We start from the raw sequence: 19,285 nt of genomic DNA on the forward strand, positions 1-19,285 counted from the left end.
AAACACACATGTGCTCTCACATGCACTTCTAAGTGTACACACATATGGAAAGCCATGAGTGCTAATATACAATTCTAGACCAATTCATCCGGAGTCCATCCTAGCTTCCCCCATTTTTGTACCCCGAACTTCATTTTCCAACAGCAGAAACCTGGCTCCCATTAGCTCAGAATGTACTTATTTATTCAATCCCCAAATACAGAGAAAATGTCTCAAAATTGCTAATCCATACGACTATAAAAAACAAACCTAAGACTACAATTCAACATTTATTTACAGCTATTTGTCTTCAAATGAATAGAGTCAAAATATGTGATCAAAAACTATTCATCTGAATGAAACTCACACATTTTCCTACTTCATCTGAAAGTTTGTCATTTGGTCTTGAGTTTTTTTGATACTATGGTTTGAACCCAGAGGTGCTTAACCTCTGAGCCACATCCCCACCTCATTTTTATATCTAACTTAGAGACAGGGTCTCATCTAGTTGCTTAGGGCCTCACTAAGTTGCTGAAGCTGGCTTTGAACTTGCGATCCTCCTGCCTCAGCCTCCCAAGCTGCTGGGATTACAAGCATGCACCACCACGCCCAGCTTGATTTTATTTTTTAAAACATTAATATTTTAACATTGTCATTTCCCATACACCCACCCAATTCCCACTCACCCTCTGATATTACTCTTAATAGTTTCCGATTTGTGTTTTCACATTTGTATTTTTTATTTCCTCTACTTTCATGGAAATAACACAGCACTGATAATCCTTTACACAACTGGGTTTTTTCACTTAATATATCTTAGAATCACTTCTTATCAGCTGACAGATACCCTCCTCATTCTTTTTCATGTCTGTATAGTATGATGTACCAAAATTTATTCAATCTCCTGTGTGTGGTGTACATTATTCTGAAAATTACATTTACTTTTTTAGCATATCTTGCAATTATAAATGGCAATGTAACGGTAGTAGATTCAAACATCCATAATATCCTATGGTGAGAAGTACTTCTACAGGATAAATTCCTAGAAATGGGTAGGCTGGGTCAAGGCTTATTTATTTAGGCCTGGATAATGCTGGATTCCCTTACCAGCCATGTATGAGTCCCTGCTTCCCACAGACTTCACAACAGAAATGTTTTCAAACTGTTTTTTTTTTTTTTTGGTCAATCTCCCTAGGAGAAACAACTCAATGTACTTTTATTTGTATTTCTAGCATTATTAGTGAAGTTCAGCATCTTCCTACACATTTAAGGTCCATTTTATATCTTTTTTGTGAGTTACCTATTCATGTCTTTTGCCCACTTTTCTATCAGTTTTGGTCTTTACTCCCTCAAATGATCTACCAAAGTTCTTTATCTACCAAAGATTAATATTTTATGATATATGTTGCAAATATTTTCTCCCAGTTTATTGATTGTCTTTCAGCTTTGCTTACAATCTTTTGCTCTAAAGAACAGGATTTTTTTTTTTTTTTGGTGGAGGGGGTATCAGCATTGAACACAGGATGACTAACCACTGAGCCACATCCCCAGCCCTTTTTATTTTGAGACAGGGTCTCGCTAAGTAGCTTAAGGCCTCGCTAAGTTGCTGAGGCTGGCTTTGAATTTGAAATCCTCCTGCCTCAGCCTCCCAAGTCTCTGGGATTACAGGCATGCATCACCATAACCAACTTAACTTAATTTCTGCATAGTCAGCTTTACCAATCTTTCACTCAAACCAGATTTGAGCTCCAGTTCAAAAGCATATCTTTATCTTCTCCAAAGGTTATAGAGGAATTCAACTACTCTTTTCTTTAGTGCTTCTATGGATTCACAGTTTTTATGTAGTTCTCCAACCCATTCAAAGTTCCCTCACCCCCAAGTCCTTTTCATTTCTTATTTTGAAATAGGGTCATGCTCAGTTGCTGAGGCTGGCCCAAACTTGCAATCCTCCTGTCTCAGCCTCTGGAGTCACGGGGATTACAGGCGTGCACCACAGCACCTGGCAGTTTATTTCTGTATGTAATGTATGTAAGGATCTAATTTTATATTTTCCTAAATAGTTACCCAGCTGTCCTAGTATCATTTCTTAAAAAAGTCAATCTCTGCCCCTGGGATTTGAGATTTAATACATCATCTACTAAAACTCTCCTGAGTCTATTTCCAGTTCTTCTGCTCTCTTCCACTGCTGTTTATATGCTAGGACCACACTGTCTTAACTATTGAATGCTTAAAACAATATAAAACAGAAATTCCCCACCTGTAACTTTATAGTATATGTTTAATGATTATTATACTTTCATTTTTCCATATAAATTTATGTACAAACTTGTCTAATTCTATTAAAAAAATTCCTAGGATTGTTTTAAATTTATAAACAAACTGAAGAAGAATTGACATTTTATACAATAATCAACCCACAAGGGATCTCTCCCCAATTATTCGAGCCTACTTTTGCATTTTTCAGAAGTGTTTTTAAAAAATTTGCCCCATATATCTTTTGTACATTTCCTGTTGTAACTATTACTAAATATTTCATCTTCTCTGCTGCTATGCAAAAGAAACTACGAGTGGTTACAAGTTTGCATTTCTGAAGACTTCATTTCTGTATGTAAATTTTATAGCCTGCTCCAATTATTGTTTCTTAGTATAATCACAAATTCTCTAGAGTTTTCTAGCATAATATTTAATCTACAAACACAGCTTAACTCCCTTTCTAAGGCTTTGCTTCTCATTCTCCTCATCTTGCTACATTAATATTTCTTTTTTTTTTTGAGAAAGGCATATTTTATTTTATTTTATTTTTAATTTTTTTATTGTTGGTTGTTCAAAACATTACATAGTTCTTGATATATCATATTTCACACTTTGATTCAAGTGGGTTATGAACATTAATATTTCTAGTCCAACATTAAATAACAGACTCCTCAATGGGCACTCTTGTCATGCTCCTGTTCTCAGTAAAAACTAGTCTTTCCTTATTAATATGCTTGCTTTTGGAAAAGTGTATGCCAAATTTTTTCATATTAAGAAAGCATTCAAGGGCTAGGGATGTGGCTCAGTGGTAGAGCACTGGCCTAACACGCATGAGGCCCTGGGTTCAATCTGCCACAAAAAGAAAGAAAATATTCAAGCCCCACTGTAATCCCAGCAACTTGGGAGGCTGAGGCAGGAGTATAGCAAATTCAAGGCCAGCCTGGGCAACTTAGTGAGACTTTGCCTCAAAAATAAAATAAAAGAATTGGGAATGTAGCTCAGTAGTAAAGCACTCCTGGGTTCAATCCAAAAATACCACAAAAATATTCAAGCCAGGCACTGTAGCACACCTGGAATCCCAGCTACTCAAGATGCTGAGGTCAGTCTCAGCAACTTCAAGGCCAGTCTCAGCAACTTAGTGAGACCCTGTCTTAAAAAAAAAAAAAGTTGGAATATAGGTCAGTGGTAGAATGTCCCTGAGTTTGATCCCCAGTACTGCATAAATATAAATAAAAAAGAAAGCAAGCAAGAATTCATCAATTCTTATTTTCTTATTTTTATCTGGAATGGGTATTCACTGGAAGGGTTGGGGTTTATGCCAGGAATTGAACACAGGACCTCAAGCATGTTAGGTAAGTACTCTACTACTGAGCTACACCCCCAGTTCCTTTTAATTTTTTTATTTTGAGACAGGATCTGGCTAAGTTGCTGAGGCAGGTCTCAAACTTGCAATCCTCCTGACTTGGCCTCCCGAGTAAGTGGGACCACAGGCATGAAATACTGTGCCCAACTTGAACTTTTTTTTTTAATTTTTCTTCTTTTTTGTAATCGTAAATGGACAGCATGCGTTTATTTTGTTTATCTATTTTTATGTGGTGCTGAGGATGGAACTGTGCCTCACACATGCTAAGCAAGCGCTCTACCACTGAGCTACAGCCCCAGCCCTGAACTTTCTTAAAGACTTTTTCAGCATCTAGAGAAACTTGATCTTTCTAATACCTATTAATACAATATATTGTTGGACTTTCTAGAATCAATTTTGCATTCCTACAGTAAATCTCGCTTAGCCCTGGGTATAATTTTACATGGTGCTGGAGTTTGTTAGCTAATATTTTATTTGGTATTATATCAATACTAAAAGGGAATATTGTGAAACCTTAAGTGCTCTTTATCAGAATCTAGTATGATGTCATGCTTGTTTCATTAAAAAAACGTGGAAACTGTTTTTGTGATTTGGTGGGAGGGGTGTTTGTTTTCCTTTTGTTCAGCTGGTTACACTGGAGACTGAACCAGGGCCATTTTATCACCAAGCTACATCCCCAACCCCTTCTAATTTTTGAGACTGGGTCTAAGTTGCTAAGTTGCCATCCTCCTGCCTCAGGCTCCCAAGTTGCTGTGATGACAAGATAATGTGGTTCTCTAACTTTCTCTTCTCTCCAAGAATTACGTAACGTTGCCTCAGTAGAGTTCATGAAGGTCTCAGAAAGTGGGTCTTTCACTGGTCTGTTATTCCACACCTGTGATCCTAGCTACTCAGGAGACTAAGGCAGAGGACTGCAAGTCAAGGCCAGCCTGGGTAACTTGGTCAGTCAGATCCTGTCTCAAAATAAAAAGGGGTGGGGATGTACCTCCATGGTAGAAATGGCTGGGTTCAACCCCAGGACTGAAAGAAGGTCTCACAGGAAAGTGGGCCCAGGACTTTTTCGTGAATTCCTTCCTTCCATGGAGTTTAGTCCTCTTACACTTTCTGCCTGTGATGGGCCAATGACTGTTACACTCTACTTTCCAAACAGATGCTCAACTCATCTAGTCTTATGATTTTTAAATTTCTTGGGGGGTTTTTTGTTGAATTTTTTTTTGTTTTTTCCTCCCACTACAGTGGCTTGAACCCAAGGGCACTTAACCACTGAGTCACATCCCCAGCCCATTTTTTATGTTTTGTTTAAAGACAGGGTCTCTAAGTTGTTCAGGACTTTACTAAAAAGGCTGAGGCTGGCTTTGAACTTGCAATCCTCCTGCCTCAGTCTCCCAGGCTGTTGGGATTACAGATATGGCCCAGCCCCTAAATTTCTTCTTTTTCAATTGCTATTCTTCATGTTCCCTTCATGCTCTATTTATATTCATACCTTAAAGTTACTATTCTCTAGTAATTACAGCTACTATTTCCTACATCAGCTTTTCTTTTAGCTGTCACAAATTCCTAGTTGTAAGCAATGTTGTAATATTTTTTCTCTCTGGAATTTAACATTTTCTTTCTGATCAGCTTTTGTGAATGCTTCCTGTGTACTTGAGAATAAGATTTATAAAGTCTGAACTAGATCTGTAAGATCTACCAAGTGATGAACGGTATTTAGGTCTCCTGTGTCCTCTTTTTGTCCATCTGACCTGCGTCTGGCCATAGCTGCTGAGCCCTGCGAGCTCCCCAAAGCAAGGGCCAGGAGGAGGAACATGTAGCCAGCAGAGCCAGGCCCTGGGATGGGCTGAGCCTGCAGAGATACCCATGTGCCTTTGTTAGCAAGGACTGCTAAGGGCCATGCACGTGAGGAAGATGATGGTCATCACAAGTGCCCCCAATGTGCCTGACGCTGTCCCTTTTCCTCAATGACCCAATAATCTATACACCAAGAAAAAGGTACCAATGGTACCATTCACCACAGACTTCCACATGCATGTCCTGATCTTATCACAGGACACCCCATAGACTCCCCTTTCTCTAAAAAGACAAGGCAGCCTAAGCATAAGGTCCCTAACAAAGGTCCATGACAAGGCCATCCCCACCCCACTCCAGCCAGCTGGCCCAGCTGGCTCCTCCACCTCCAGCCCCCAAGTCCATCTGCACCATCAGGACGTCTACTGCCACCAGCTCTTCCCAGAACACACCATCAGTGGCCTCTCAGTGCCCACCCTGTGAGGCTGACACCAAGGCCAGCTCCAACACTTCCCCACTCGGCCAAAGCACACCGACCTCGGATATGGCTGGGCGAGGGCAGGAAGCCAGGAGGCACAGCACTCACCGAGTGGATGATGTCCAGCATGTCGTAGGCTTTGGTCGATTCCAAAGGGACAATGGTGTCGAGCTCAGGAACCAGACGGTCACTAGGAAAGAGGCACGCACAGTCAAGAGAGCCAGTGACCTTCCGAAGGTGGGAGGTGGGGAAGGAAACAGGAGAGGCTCAGCATGGGGACTAGGCTGGTTCTGTCCCTGCTGGGTTTGGTGAGTCCAACACCAACCCTGGAGATTGTCCTGTTTCCTTTTCAGAAAAACAAATGACCTTATTCCCCCTGAAGGTGATTCATTTAAACTTCTGTGCACCTCCTATAGTCTAAACACTGTGAGGCACTAAAGCTCACCAGAGGGACAGACAGGGAGAGCCCAATCAGCCATCCTGAAAGATTAAAAGCAAGAGGCAAAGTCAGAGTTCTGCAGAAACCACCAAGGGTTCCCATTCCCCGTGGAAAGGCTGACCTGCTGGAGTACCTTTAAGAAGCAAAGCCGCTGGGCTGGGCTGTGGCTCAGTGGTAGAGACTTGCCTAGCATGTGTGAGGCACTGGGTTAGATTCTCAGCACCACATATAAATAAATAAAATAAAGGTCCATCAACAACTAAAAAAATACAGGGAAAAAAAAGACAAAAGAAGCAAAGCTACACCATACTGGGCACGGTGGCGCACACCTGCGATTCCAGCTACTCAGGAGACTAAGGCAGAAGGAATGCAAGCTCAAGGCCAGCCTGGGCAACTTGGTCAGACCCTGTCTCAAAATAAAAAGGGGTGAGAATGTATCTCAGGGGTAGAACATGCCTGAGTTCAACCCCAGGACTGAAAGAAAGAAAAAAAAAGCAGCCCCATAGACTGAGACACGACTATGACTCCTGCCTGCATCAGGTGGCCCGGGAGGGAGGCCAAGCCAGAGCCCACTCCCACCACCCAGAGGACTCAGCAGTTTAGATCCCCCAACCTCCTCTCTCCATCACTCTCAGCCCTTCCTGTTCTGTGCGGACAGCCAGAGGCTACAGTGACCCCAAGATGTGGCCTTGGTCAGGCCACCTGCTCCAACAAGCCCAGCTCCCAGAGCTCTTCTCTGTGCTAGGCGTGGCCCCGATGAGAAGTCCTCCTTCACTTTCCCCTACACACACAACCACCATGGACCAATGCAGACCATGAGGCCAGAACACCTTCAAACGACCCCCAAACCCTTCAAGAAGGCCAACCGCACACGCATTCACAAAGAGGGCTGAGCAACCCTCCCCTCTAGGACTACACACACTGGCCTCAGTGGGGCCTTTGTTGACATGATTTCAGGTCACCCCTGGCCTGTTCCTGGCCCCATAGATGGGAGCTTTGGTCCACGCCATAGGGTAATGTCTAAAAATGGCTCCTTGCCAAACAACTCCAAACCCTGACCACTGAAGTCCAGGCCATGTGAGCACAGGCAGTTCTAATCCGGAGAGGAAACGGGAACAGAGGGGAGCAGCAGTCTCTGTGGTGCCCACATCAGGCAGTGACCCAAAAAGCAAGAGGGAAAGGAGGTCTTTGCTAGGTCGCCAGGAGCAGGCCTGCTCCAGGATTCTCCCAGCCTCTGGCAAGAACAGTGTGCACGGGCGAGTGTCCTGAGGGGCAAGCTGTCTGCATCCCTCTGCATTGATTTATTTCATGTCAAGACAAAAAAAAAAAAAAAATCTTTCATTTCCAAGTTTGGACAACTCAAATCTCTCTTAGGAAGCAAAATGTGTGGTCCCCCAGCCCTATAAGGTATCCAGCAGAAACTACCACGATGAAGGATGTGCATAAAATCATCTTTCTTTGCTCTTGCACCCAGACATGCTACCACCATCCCCATATCTAGAAGCCACACTGACCCTACTCCACAACTGTTAGGGTCTGTAAACAAGTCAAGATGGCGCCTGGCATTCTGCCAGAGGGAGTGGTTTGTGAAGTAACGCCAGCGAGCCATTAAGTATGGAGATTCCTTATTGGTTGACTGCTGTATCTAGTTTATGTTAATTGAGATAAGCTGTGTGGAATGTATATATACCCCTCCTGTCCTACAATAAACGGCTCCCACTCCTGCTGTATCAATGTATACAAGTTGCTCGTCACCCCCCGGTTATTTTGCCCAGCCAGCCGGGCTGCGGCACACAACTGCTCCAAAATGCCCAACGATCCTGGAGGTCCAGTCAGGGCAGATGGGGAAGCCATTCTGAAAAATGAGAGGCGGGACAGCCTGTCACCCACCTGGGGTCGTGGCACTCGCGGATGGGAGCCTGGTCCTGGCTGCTGAGGGGCAGGTAGTTGAAGAACTCCCGTAGATTGCACAGGGCATCGATGTCATTCTCAAAAGCTCTGTGAGCCACGCCTGAGAAAACAGGGAGGATTAATGGGCCAGGGCACCGGTTGGCACTAGGACGCTGCTTCCTGCCCATGCGCCCTCTTTGGGGCTCTCGCCGCAGACCACGATGACAGCTCTGTCCTCAAATCCTCTGCTAAGGATGGACACTCCACACCTCCGACCTTTGGACTGAGCTGCAACCCACACAGGCGGTTCTGTGCTCTACCCTCACACTCGGCAGGGTCACACTCGGAAGGGTCACACTCTGCAGGGTCATACCTTCCTTATTCAGGTCTGTGCTCACGTCCCCTCCTCTCCTGTCCTCCCACCCTCCACTTCCACCCCTGTGCGTTGGGGAGCTCTTCACAACTTCCCTGTCACACCTGCTGCCCTGTTCACTGCAGGATGCTCCCTTAGAGGGCGTCCCAGCACTGCCATCCCCTGGCAAGGCCACTGCCTGGCCCATGACGTGCTCAACAATGGTGAGGGGAAAGGAGGGACTACCTGACCCTAGCCAGGGATCAAGCCATTGCTCCTGAAGAGCGTTCTGAAATAAAGACCAGCAAACAAGGCGGTGAATGCAGTGCAGCAAGTGACCGAGGACTCTCAGGTCAGCCTCACCAGACTCCCTGCTTCCACCACTGCCCCTATGGTCTCTTGTCTACACAGCAGCCAGGGGGAGCTTTTAAGTCAAATCATGTCACGTCTCTACTCCTGGCTGTCCATGGAATAGTCACTCTCCTACCCCAGGGCCTTCGATTGACTCTTCCCGCTGCCTGCAATGCTCCTCCCTACCACCCAAAAAGAACTTCCAACTGTTTAATCCTTGCCCTCACAGTGAGGCCTACCCTACCCACCCCATTTGAAACTTCAGTCACCCCAATCCCATTTGCCCTGTTCTACTTTTCCACATTATATATTACCTTCTGACATGCTATCAGTTGTACTTATTGATGATATTTGTGATTATCTATCTTCTTGACTAGAACACAGGCCCCACATGGGCAGAACTTGTTGCTGTTCTGACCACAGATGCGTTCCCAGCCCCTAGGACAATGCTTCCTGCCCAATGAGTAAAAAGCATTTTCGATGTAATAAAATTATTTCAATCAAGAAGTATTTATTAATTAGTACAACCACTTTGGAGGACGGTCTGGCAGTTCCTCCAAAAAGTTAAATATGGTGTTATCATTTCACCCAGAAATCCTATTTATAGATATGTAGCAAAGAGAAATGAAAACATACATTCACATAAAAATATTTATAGTAGTATACTTAAGAGAGCAGAAAAAAGTAGAAATGACCCAAACATCCATTAACTGATCAACAGACAATAAAATACAGTAGGGCTAGAGTAGGCAGGAGAAAAGAAGCAGTGGTAGAACACTTGCCTAGCACATGTGAGACCCCAAGTTCTATTCCCAGCACTGCAAAAATATTCATTAGAATATCATTCAGTCATACAAAGGAATGAAATATTCATTCATGATACAAAATGATAAACCTTAAACAACTGATGCTAAGCAAGACACAAGTCACACAAGAGCACATGTTGTAGGGTTCTGTTTATATAACATATCCCAACAGACAAACACACAGAAATAGTAAGTGGGCTGAGGGTTGCTTTGCCTAGGGCAGGGAATGTGGGGTGCAAGGGGGTAGGAGTGTTATTGGGTACAGCGGGTAATGGGGTGCTGGGGATGATGAAAATGTTCCAAATTGTGGGAATGATTATACAATTCTGAATGTATTTAGAAACACACACACACAAACATACACACAACTGCACGCTGTAAATAACTATTGAAAGTGTATGATCCAATATCAAAAAGGAAGGAAAGAGAGCAAGATGGGAGTCTGATACACAGAGCATCTTTGGGCCTTGCTTAGGGGATACAGGATCAGGCGTGAGATGCAGACCTTCAAAGGGTCTCAGGCCCTGAAAGACCACCGCATACTATCTTGAAAAAACAAAAAACTCGGGGCTGGGGTTGTGGCTCAGTGGTAGAGCACTTGCCTCGAATGTGTGAGGCACTGGGTTTGATTCTCAGCACCACATATAAATAAAAAATAAAGGTCCATCAACAACCAAAATTAATAAAATAAATAAATTTTTAAAAAAATCATGTTACAAAAGAAATCCAATGTCATGGGCAGAGCTTCATTCCTTTAAGCTATCAAGTGAAAAAACAGGCAACAGAAGAACGTGTGTTTGGATGCAAATCGTGTATTCACACTCACCGGCCCAAAAGACGGCAGAGGTATCACAGAAAACTCAGTGGTGATTATCTGTGGTCGATGGAATTTCTATTTTTACTACTGTGTATTTTACCATAAATGCTAAATACCATTGATATTAAGAATAAACAGCATATGTTATCAAATCAAAGACATCACCAAGACTCAACATATTTTATACCCCAGTGAGAAAGAAACCACTGCCAATTATGCCCCGAGATAATGCATCTTCACTAATATCAGAATCATGCCCTGCTCTCCATATAAAGTTTTTGTGTCTTTTATAGGAACAAAAATGTTTTGTTTCAACGCCAAAGCACAAACTTTTACACATTTTAACTGTGGCATGAGTGGTAAGTAACCCCAGAGAGGAACTGACCAATCTCATGAACACACGGTCATGACCGTCATGTTAAGACCCTACCTGGCCAGTGGGAGTCGGTAAAACACTACCTATTCTTAAGACATTCTCCAACTTTGGAGTCACAGACCTTTTTGTTAAAAGTTCAACTGCACATATATACATCATACCTACTTAGGACCACCATTCCAAGGATTCGTTTTAAAATTAAAGAAAAAAAATTAAAGAATATTAAAGTAGGGGCTTGGGTGTGGTTCTGTGGTACAGCACTTGCCCAGCATGTGTGAGGCCCTGGCTTCCATCCCCAGCACCACACCAAAAATAATTATATAAAAGCATTAATAACACCCTAGTATTCATTCCATGTCTGCAGGCAATACACTGTACTACAGTCTCCCCAAGTAAGTCCAGCCAACTAAATGACATTTTTAGAAATCTGTCACCATTCCCTTTGGCGGTGCCCCTTCCTGGCTGCTTGCTTGTATAGTAAGCTCATCCTCAGGCCTCTCACCTGACATGGTGGTGTGGGTCTTGGCGCCACCAAGCTCCTCCTGGGTGACATCTTCATTGGTGACAGACTTCACGACTTCAGGGCCAGTGATAAATAGGTAGGAGGTGTCCTGAAATCAGATTTCCAGAACTATCAATCTCAAATCACCAGAGCAGTTCAGATCCTGAAGCTCACTCCACCAGGAAGATAAATTTAGGGAAAGTAGAGGCTTGACAGCAGAACAAGACTGGGAGCAGACACCCATCTAGACGAAGACCTGAGTTTTCCAGGCCTCCTTGTCTGATTTTTTTTTTTAAATCTTTGTTGCATGGTTCTATCTCCTCAAATTAACTCACAGTGTGATGAATATCTCAGGGTCCTTCATTCATAGAACTCAGTAACAGGCGACCTTTACTCAGAGTTTGCTGAGAACCAAATGCTTTTCTAAGCACTTCACAGGACTATGTCAGTAAAATCTATCTACCATATCACCCCCATGTACATTTGGGAAAACTGAGGCCCCTAAGATGGTATGCAACCAATCACTGTAAGTGAAGACACTTAAAGACACTGATAATCAATACATGGGCACTCAGAGGGTGACAGGCTTTTGATTTTTAGTTTCTAAGTTATAGATGATAAAAGGTACACTATAAAAAATTTAAACACAAGAATAAGGGATACAGTGGAAAGTAAGTCTAAGCCTGGTGCAGTGGTGTAAACCTGCAATCCCAGCTATTCGGGAGGCTGAGGCAGGAGGATCTCAGGTTGGAAGCCAGCCTGGGCAATTTAGCAAGAACTTGTATCAAAATAAAAAGGTCTGGGGGCATAGTTCAGTGGTAGAGCATTTGCCTAGCATGAGCAGGACCACTGAGGAGGAGGGGGGGAAGAAGGAGAAAGTCCATATCCCAGGCCTGTTTCCAAGCTTCCAATCTCCTTCCCCTAAGACACCACTATTTCTGATTTATCCTTACAGAGACACTCATGCACATGAGCGCATTCACACACACACAACACACACACACACACACACACACACACAAACACATGTACAATTATACGCATATATCTGTCCTCTTATTTTCTAATGTAACAGGGACTTAGAGAGGCTGCCTTTGCTGAAAGCAGTGACCCCCCCCCCACTTAGGTCTACACATGTGCAGTGGGTAGCAAAAAGTAGGGTAAAGTTACGGGCACCTCTGCCTTCATTTGGTATCTGCCTCCTTTATTACCCTCAACTTTGAGTCAGGCCCCTGCTCAGCTCAGCACGTAGACATGTTAATCATTTAAGGAGTGTTCATCTAAAAACTAGCGATACAAGGTTTATTTGCCCTAAACCCGAAACCTATCTCAACCCTCTTGAGTCTGAGGCCATATATGCAGCATCCTGTTTCACAGCCCTGGAGTCGGGCCTGGAAGTCTTCAGTCACTGACGGACACCTTCCAGAAACAGCAGGAGCAATGTCTCATGGGAGCTGAGCTGCCTGCCCCCTTCCAGGATCCCAGGCCTGATGGATACACACCCTGAGCAGCAAGAGGAAGCTTCCCCCTCCAGTGACAAAGATATCTCTCAAGCCACCTTGCAGAACCAGAGCCAAGAGAATGATCACCCAGGCCATAGCTGGACAGAGACTGCTCAACAATTCAAGCCTCTCACCACCCCCACCCCGATTCTTCCTCTATTTCAATCTCAAATTCACTTCAGCACCCCAAAGACAGGGCTGAGATACTGGATCTCACTTTGCCTTCCCAAATATGGGATGTTGATTAAAATTCATTTCCTGCTTTTTCACCATTATTTTTTCTGCTTGGTGTTGAGGCAAACGACAGGATCTGGTGGGGTTTGGGGTTTGGTTTTCTGGGAGGTGCAGAGTCAGTCTTCTGGCCTAGGATGTTGGTAACACTAACAAACATTTTCTTTCTTACATAGTATCTTTTTCATTTATAACACAAACAGTATCATATCTATAATATTCCCAAATTTATTTTCTTTTTAAACCATAGTACTATAGCTTGAAGATCACAAGATCAGTATATTAGGACATGTATTATAACTGAACTGTCACTTACAGATGGACACTTGTTTCCAATATTTTGTCAAATAAGCAATTCTACAATAAATATTTTACTATAGTCATCTCTGAACTGACTATTCATTTTCTTTGCCCATTTTTCAAGTGGACAAGATTTTGTTTTGTTGCAATTTGGTTTTGTGTTTGTTGGTACTGGGATTGAAACCAGAGGTACTCTACACTGAACCACATTCCCTTTTTATTTTTTGAGACAGGGTGTCACTAAGGTGCCTAGGCTGGCCTTGAACATAGATCCCCCTGTCTCAGCCTCCAGAGTAACTGGGATTACAGGTGTAAGCCACGGTGCTCAGCCAACTGACTTTTTACAAACTAAGGTTCATCCTTAGTCTATTATTTGTACGGTATCAGTCTTTTGTGGTTCCTTTGTTTGGAATCTTGCTAGAAACATCTAGATAGAAAGATCTCCCAAATTCCACAAAATTTCCAAACAAATGTTCATAGCAGCACTATTCTGAACAATTAAACTGGAAATGGCCAGTCAGCATGTAAGAAGCTGGACTCACAAGTTTTTACTAACCAGTAAAAAGCTGAACAAACTGAAAAATCAAGAGTTCTTAGATCCATCAAAGAGGTGGAATCACAGGGCAGATCACTCCAAAATCTGAGACTGGCAGGTAGGCAAACACAGAGAACTGAGGCTTGTCAGAGCAGAAATCCTGAGTCCAAACCTCCAGGGGAGCCAGAGCTGAGTGGAACCTGAACTTCACTGAGGAGCTACCAGAGGCTCAGCAGGTAATCTAAGATGAATACTCCAAAAGGGCCTAGTGACTGAGGGTCTTGTACTTGAAAACTGTACCAAGAACTTGCCCAGGTTCTCAGTAACTATTAGTAAAAACCCTCCTGCTGCTTCTGGCAAGGGGAGGGGACAAAGGATCATTCTGAGCCAGTGTGTAGAGCATTCTGTTCCTCTTAACAAGATCTGCCCTCAGGAGACACCATTAACTACAGTCTAACCAGCTGGAGTTTTATCAGAGATAACTGACCTGAGGAAAGAAAATACCTAACTCCATCCCAATCCCTGTCGAGGAAGGGGTGAGAGGGAGGGGACTGAGAAACACCTAGGGTTCACACTCCAAGGCCCAGGGTCACTGGAAGACAAGACCTGCTCCGGACTACAGAATGCCCCGCCCCTTACCACCATGTGCCTCAAGGCCATGCATGAGGCCCTGGGTTCCAACCTCAGCACCACACACAAATAAAAAGGTATTGTGTCCACCTACAACTGAAAAATAAGTTTTGTGGTTTTTTTTTTTTTTTTTTTTTTTTAAGTAAAAGATAAAGACTTTCTCAAGGGCTGGGTTGTGGCTCAGTGGTAGATCATTTGCCTAGCATGTGAGGCACTAGGTTGATCCTCAGAGCCACATAAAAAATAAGTTAAATAAATAAATAATAAAGATACTATAACTAAAAAAAAATTAAAAAGACTTTCTCAGATAAGCAAAAACTGATGAAATCTATTGTTAGTAGATATTCTTTGCAAGAAATGTTAAATTATTTAGAATATCTTTCTGAAGGTAAATGATAAAGGTCAGAAACTTGGAGCCATATAAAGAAAGAATATTACATAAGGAATAAATGAAGATAAAACTTTATTTTTTATTCTTAGTTGATCTAACATAATTTGTTCAAAATAATAGCAACAATATATTCAACTACATATGCATATACACACATATACATGCATACAGAGAAAATGAATAACAGCAATAACACAAGAGCTGGGAGGAAAGTGAAATACTGTTATCCTACTGCTACCCAGGAAGTGGTACGTGTAATCTGAAAGACACCTGGGTTAGTTGCAAATGTTTACTGCAAAGCCTAAGACAACCAATAAAGTTCAAAAAAGAAAAAAAAAAGTGTAACAAATGTGCTAATAAAGGAGAGAAAATTGGATCCTATAAAATGCTCAATTAACCACAAAAGGGCCAGGCACAGTAGTGCACAACTGTAATTCCAGCAACCTGGGAAACTAAGAAAGGAGGATTGCAAGTTTGAGGGCCAGGTGGGCAAATTATACCTGCCTTAAAATAAAAAAACAAAAGGGCTCAAAGGTGGAGTGCCCCTGGGTTCAATCCCTAGTACTATTAAAAATATGTGTGTGTGTGTGTGTGTGTGTGTGTATAAACTAACAAGTGATTAAAGCAGGGTTTCAAGACACAAGGTTATTACACAAAAGTCACTTTCTAATACCAGAAATGAATAAGTGGAATTGGAAATTAAAAACACTACCATTTACATTAGCATCACCAAAATTAAATACTTACGTATTCATCTAACAAAATATGTATAAAATCTATGAGAAAAACTACAGAGAAATCAGAGAACTAAATGAAGACACTCCATGTTCAGAGGTAGAAAGGCTTAAGATTGTCAAGATTTTATGTCTTCCAAACTTCATCAACATATCTGATATAATCCCAATTAAAAAAAACTCAAGTTATTTAATAGCTCTAATAATTCTAGAAGTTTATATGGTCAGGCAAAACACCTAGAAAACCAGGAGAAGCAGAGCTGGAAGAATGACACTATTTCACATGTTATCAATGCACAGTTACCAGGACACTATAGTGGTGGCTGAAGAATAAATAGAACAGAACAGAGAATCCAGAAACGAACACACAGAGGCTATTAATGTTTGACAAAGGAGCAAAGGCAATATATTGGAGGAAAGAGGGACTTTTCAAATTATGGTCTGGAGCAACTGGATATCCAAATTAGGGGGAAATCATCTAGAAGATTCAACACCCTTCACAAAAATCGACTCAAACTGGACCACAGGCCTAAATAAAAACAGTAAGGAAAGTACACACATTCTAGAACAGAACATAGGAAAAAATCTAGATGATCTTAGTTCAGGTAGTGACTTTTTAAAAGAACATGGAAGGCATAATCATGAAAGAAATAAGTTACACTAGTTAAAATTAAAATTTTCTATTCTAAGGAAAAGACTATCAAGACAAGGAAAAGACAAGCCACTGACCGCAACAAAGTATTTGCAAAAGAAACATCAACTAAAGAACTATTATCCAGAGTACAGAAAGAACACATAGAACTCAACAAAACACAATCTATTTAAACAAACAGGCCAGAGACCTGAACAGAAAGCTCACCAATAAAAATATACAGATGCCAAGTAAGCATGAGAAGATGCCACACGTTGTCCATCTTCAGGGAATTGTAACCTTAAATAAGATATCAGTGCACACCCACTAGAATGGCTGAAACCCAGAACGCAGATAATGCCAAATGCTGGGGAGGATGTGGAACAACAGGAATTATCAGTCATTCCTCGTGGGAATGTAAAATGGTATGGCCACTCTGGAAGACAGTTTGGCAGCTTCTTATAAAACTAAATATACTTTTAACATATGATTCAGCAATGGCACTCCTTGGTATTTACCCAAATTAGTCAAAAACATACGTCCAAACGAAAACCTACACACGGTATTTACAGCAGCTTTACTATAATGCCAAGACAAGGAAGGAGCCAAGATGTCCTCTGACAGGTGGATGGGTAACGTAACCCCCCAGCATCCAGATAAGGAATGTTATTCATTGCTAAAAATAAGTGAGCTACTCAGCCATTGAAAGGCATGGTGGAAATTTAAATGTGCATTACTAAGTGACAGGAGCCAATCTGGAAAGGCTACCAACTGGATGATTCCAACTATGTGACATTCTGGAAAAGGCATAACTAGATAGGCAGAAAAACAGTAGCTGTCAAAGGATGGGGGGAGGGTAGGAACAGGCAGAGCACAGAGGATTTTCAGGGTAGATTTAGGAGAGTCAAACTATTCATATGAAAAATGCCATTATATGTTTGTTAAAACCCACAGAATGAACAACATCCAGGGTGAACCCTAAAAGGAACAACGGACTTTGAGTAATGATGTGTCAATGCAGGTACACCAACTGTAACAATGTACCACTCCAGCGAGAGCAAGGGTATACACAGGAAATCTTCGCGACTTCTGCTCAATTTTGCTATGAACATTAACCTTCTCTAAAAAATTAAGGTTTATTTAAAAAAAAAACTAAAAACAACCTAAAATGTTCATTAGAAGATTAATCTCTAAGCAATTGTCCTAAATAAACGGGCTGGGGATACAATAGCTCAGCTGTAGAGCGCGTGCCTCACATGCACAAGGCCTTGGGTTCAATCCCCAGCACCACAAAAAAAAAAAAAAAAGAAGCAGCAGCTAACGCTCCTCCCACTAATGAGTACATATTTTCCATATGATTTTTTATACATAAAATATCATTTTGTATGATTCCATTGATACATAATCCTAGAAAATGCAAATTTATTTGTAAAGACAGAAGGTTGCAAATTTATCTATAGTGACAGAAGGTAAGTCAATGGCTACCAGAAGATCAGGTTTTGTTAAACATGGATGTTAAAAATGGATTACAAAGAAACTTTTAGGGGTGCAGGATGTTCCTTGTCTTGAATCATATAGTAACTGCTTTATGGATTTATACAAACATCAGGTTGTACACTTCAAGTACGTATAATTTATCTCATATTTCAATACAGTTGAAAAAAATGTATAAAGCCAGACATAGTTACATGTGCCCACAGCCCACCTTCTCAGTAAGCTGAGGCAGGAGAATCTCCTGAACCCAGGAGTTCGAGACCACCAGCCTAGGCAATCTGACGACACCTTGCGTAAACGCAAAGGGCCAAGAATAGCCCATTTCACCTGAGAACAAGGTGGGCCAACCTGCAACCTGCTCTACCAGCTATCAACATCTCCTGTAGCCACCCTGACTGAGGTCATGTGGCACTGTCACAGAAATAGGCACACAGACCACCAGAGCTGGATTTATGACACATGTGGCATCACAGAGCAGGAATGGATGTTCATTTCCATAAAAGGCTCTAGATTGACAAGGTCAATCACTGAAGAGAAAAAATGGGGGAAGGGACTCCTACTTCAAACCATGCATCAATTCCAGGAAGGTATAGACAGGTAAAATAGGCAAACCAATAAAGCTTTAAGGAAATGGAAACTACCTTCATGACCTTGAGGTAAGAAAAACTCTTTTCAGAATTAAAACTACTACCCATTAAAGGAATGTGCACATGTGAACATGTGAACTTGATTCACATATCAAACAGGATAGGAGCCAGCTTAAGGCTGGCTGGTTAAGGACAATATGAGCATCAAAACAAACAACAGTAATGGATTATAAACCACTGGGCAAAACAGGAATTCTTGAATTCACATTAATAATAGATTAAATAAACATATCTTCAAGAAAGTAGAGCCACAAGGCATGGTGGCACATACCGGTAATCCCAGCAGCTCAGGAGGCTGAGGAGGAGGATCTTGAGTTCAAAGTCAGCCTCAGCAAAAGCAAGGCACTAAGCAACTCAAGTGAGACCCAGTCTCTAAATAAAATACAAAATAGGGTGGGGGATGTGGCTCAGTGGCTGAGTGCCCCTGAGTTCAATCCCTGGAGAGAGAGAGAGAGAGAGAGAGAGAGAGAGAGAGAAAGAAAGAGAGAGAGAGAGAAAGAAAGAGAGAAAGAAAGAGAAAGAGAGAAAGAGAAAGAGAGAAAGAGAGAGATAGAGAGAAAGAGAGAGACAGAAAGAAAGAGAGAGAGAGAGAGAGAGAAAGAAAGAGAGAGAGAGAAAGAGAAAGAGAGAAAGAAAGAGAGAGAGAGAGAGAAAGGGGAAGGAAGGAAGGAAGGAAGGAAGGAGGGAGAAAAGAAATTGGGGTTCTTCCTTAGAGTAAAACGCCAATTGAGGGCTGGGGCTGGGGCTCCACGGTAGAGCACTTGCCTAGCATGAGTGAGGCACTGGGTTCAATCCTCAG

The 19,285-nt window shown here is 42.2% G+C and overlaps 1 protein-coding gene across 1 annotated transcript in view; it reads right to left on the reverse strand.

Moving 5' to 3' along the window:
- The window catches only part of Pccb (propionyl-CoA carboxylase subunit beta), a 61,408-nt gene that overhangs the window by 10,520 nt on the left and 31,603 nt on the right, over positions 1–19,285 (reverse strand). Inside the window, exons 7-9 of the mRNA XM_046431941.2 lie at positions 11,392–11,500; positions 8,188–8,308; positions 5,967–6,048 (exon numbers count right to left, since the gene is read on the reverse strand). Of these exons, the coding sequence (XP_046287897.1) occupies positions 5,967–6,048; positions 8,188–8,308; positions 11,392–11,500 (312 nt within the window). The remainder of the gene's footprint in view (positions 1–5,966; positions 6,049–8,187; positions 8,309–11,391; positions 11,501–19,285) is intronic.

This window comes from Marmota monax, unplaced genomic scaffold (genome assembly GCF_021218885.2).
Source record: "Marmota monax isolate L192 unplaced genomic scaffold, Marmota_monax_Labrador192_F-V1.1 WCK01_AAM20220418_F8-fsc00022, whole genome shotgun sequence".
In the NCBI taxonomy this organism is placed as follows: domain Eukaryota; kingdom Metazoa; phylum Chordata; class Mammalia; order Rodentia; family Sciuridae; genus Marmota; species Marmota monax.